This window comes from Meleagris gallopavo, chromosome 27, assembly GCF_000146605.3.
Source record: "Meleagris gallopavo isolate NT-WF06-2002-E0010 breed Aviagen turkey brand Nicholas breeding stock chromosome 27, Turkey_5.1, whole genome shotgun sequence".
Lineage (NCBI taxonomy): Eukaryota > Metazoa > Chordata > Aves > Galliformes > Phasianidae > Meleagris > Meleagris gallopavo.
This window is the reverse complement of record NC_015037.2, coordinates 821,529-824,017: the sequence shown is the minus strand read 5'-3', so window position 1 is coordinate 824,017 and position 2,489 is coordinate 821,529. Positions and strand designations below refer to the sequence as shown.

General features: G+C 60.4%; 1 protein-coding gene across 1 annotated transcript; it reads right to left on the bottom strand.

The window, feature by feature from the left end:
* Positions 1–717: 717 nt before the first annotated feature.
* On the bottom strand, positions 718–1,832 carry MRPS21 (mitochondrial ribosomal protein S21). The gene is made up of 2 exons (XM_010723919.3): positions 1,622–1,832; positions 718–981 (listed from the first exon to the last, which is right to left on the bottom strand). The coding sequence occupies exons 1-2, from the start codon at positions 1,702–1,704 to the stop codon at positions 801–803; spliced, it is 264 nt and encodes an 87-aa protein (XP_010722221.1). The 5' UTR covers positions 1,705–1,832; the 3' UTR covers positions 718–800.
* Between the last annotated feature and the right edge of the window lie 657 nt (positions 1,833–2,489).

Below are 2,489 nucleotides of genomic sequence, written 5' to 3'. Positions count from 1 at the left end.
AGGAGGGGATCGTCCCTCTCTGCTCTGCTTTGTGAGGCCCCATCTGCAGCACTGCGCCCAGGGCTGGGGCACCCAGGGCAAGAGAGACAGGGAGCTGTTGGAGAGGGGTCCAGAGGAGCACAGAGATGAGCGGGGGGCTGCAGCACCTCCCTGCAAAGCCAGGCTGGGGGAGCTGGGCTCGTTCAGCTGGAGAAGAGGAGGCTGGGGGGGAGCTGAGTGCAGCCTGCAGGACCTCAAGGGAGCCACAAACAGGAGGGGAGGCAGCTCTGGGGAAGGGGGGATGAGAGCAGGATGAGGGGAATGGCTGGAAGTGGAAGGAGGGCAGCTTTCAGCTGGCTGTCAGGGGGAAGTTGTTTGCTGTGAGAGTAGGGAGGTGCTGGAACAGCTGCCCAGAGAGGCTGTGGATCCCTGTCCATCCCTGGAGGTGTTCAAGGGCAGCAAGGATGGGGCCCTGGGCAGCCTGGGCTGCTGTGAGACGTGGAGGTTGGTGGCCCTGCATTGGTGTGGGATTGGAGCTTCGTGATCCTTGAGGTCCCTTCTAACCCAAACCGTTCTGTGATTCTGTGAAAAGGAGGGAAACAACCACAAGAGGGCAGACAGGGCCACCGGCACCCGGACACGGAGCCACCCCGGCTAATTAACCTTACCTGCAATCCTCCAACCCACGCCCATCAGTGCTTCTCCACTCCCCCCACCCCTCTGACAGCAACACCCAAGTGTGGCTGAACCAGAACAGCTTTTATTAACAGAAGCAGCGCCCAATGGACAGACAGCCATACAGGCAGATGGCTGCAGCCCTGCTAGCAGCCCAGCCAGGGGTCTGTGCGGCTCTTGCGGGAGAGGAAGGAGATCTTGCGTGCCATCTCATTGTTGTAGACACGCCGGCATGCCTCATAGGCCAAGCGCTGCCTTTTGCGGCACGGCTTCTCGTAGTAACGCCGCTGCTTCACCGACTCAGTGATGCCATCCTGTGAGAGTATCCTGTGGGGAAGGGGACACCAGAGAACAGTGATCACATCCTCCTCCCCACCGCTGTGCCCTCACTGCCACTTCCTGCACTGCCCACAGCCCAGCAGCTTGTAACGTCCTGACAGCCTTTATCTCCCCTTTCACCGAACCCTGTGCCTGCTGAGCCTTTGCATTTCAAGATCAAAGCTCACACTGCTTATTGTCCCCCCTGCTCGCTCACCACATGAAACTCACTTCACAATAAATGAGCTTTTTCCCTGATGCTGAGCCCTGCAGAGATCTTTGAGTGGAATGCAAAGATCTGCTGTCAGCTCCCAAACTTTACAGCTGGTGCGTTCCAGACATTGCTTCTTCCTTGCTGCACCTGGGAGGTTGCAAGGACTTGAAGAGATGCAGGAACCCAAAGTCACAGCAGCTCTGGGAGTGCACCTGATTCCACAAGAACACAACCAAAAATGGGCTGCAAAAAGGAGGAAGGTGCTGCTCTGAAAGGAGAGGGATCAGGACCCAGAGCTGCACAGGAAAAGAGATGGGACCCTTGTGCGGAGCAGCCAACTCACATCAGAGGGCGGACCCGAGGCGGGGGGGGCCGTGAAGTCCTTTCTGCCCCAACCCCCTGCGATGCTCACCGGGCCCAGCCGCAGCCCCTCACCTGCTCAGCGCCCCGTAGGCCGCATCCACGTTGCCATTTTGCACCATGACGGTGCGGCCGATGAAACGGAGATGATTCGCCATGGCTGAGGGGCTCCGCTGAAGGACAGAACCGCCCCGGGATCTCCCCTTACCCCATGAACCTCCGGGACCTCGCGAAGCGGCGACGCCGCCACTCACCTCCGTGTGCCCCGGAACCGGAAATCGCCACCGGCCCCAGGCCGAGGGGCGGGGCTTAATGCGATGGGCGGGGCTAGAAGAAGGGGCGTGACATTGCAGGTCAATGGGGGCGTGGCGTGAATGAAGGAGGCGGAGCCAGGAGAGAGGCTCCGCCTCCGGGTATCCCTATGGGGTCCTGGGTAGGGGTCACCGTGTGGGGCTGGGAACAGCACCAGGGGATCCTGGTACCAGGGGAGACATTGGACTGGGGGTTATGGGGTCCAAAGGACACCGAGCCCAGGAAGAGACACAAGTCCTGGTAAAGGGCACTGGGCCCAAAGGGGGGACACTGGCCCCCCCATGGGGGACATCAGAACAAGTCCAGGAGGGACGCTGCTCCAAGGGACAGTGGGTATGGACACAGCAGAACTGCAGGTGACACAGGGTCCAGGGGTGACACCAGGCCACAGGGTGACAGAAGCACTGGGGGGGGAACTGGACCACTTGGGGGGAAGCAGCGGATCCAAGGGACAGCAGCCCCAGGGGACACAGGGCTCAGGGATGACACCAGGACTCCAAGTGGGGACACCAGGTTCAAAGAGGACAACAAATCCAGAGGACAGTGATCCCAGGGGACATCATGTACCATGGGTGGAGATGCCAGGTTTAGGGGACAGCAGTTTCAGGAGGGCCACTGGGCCACATGGGGG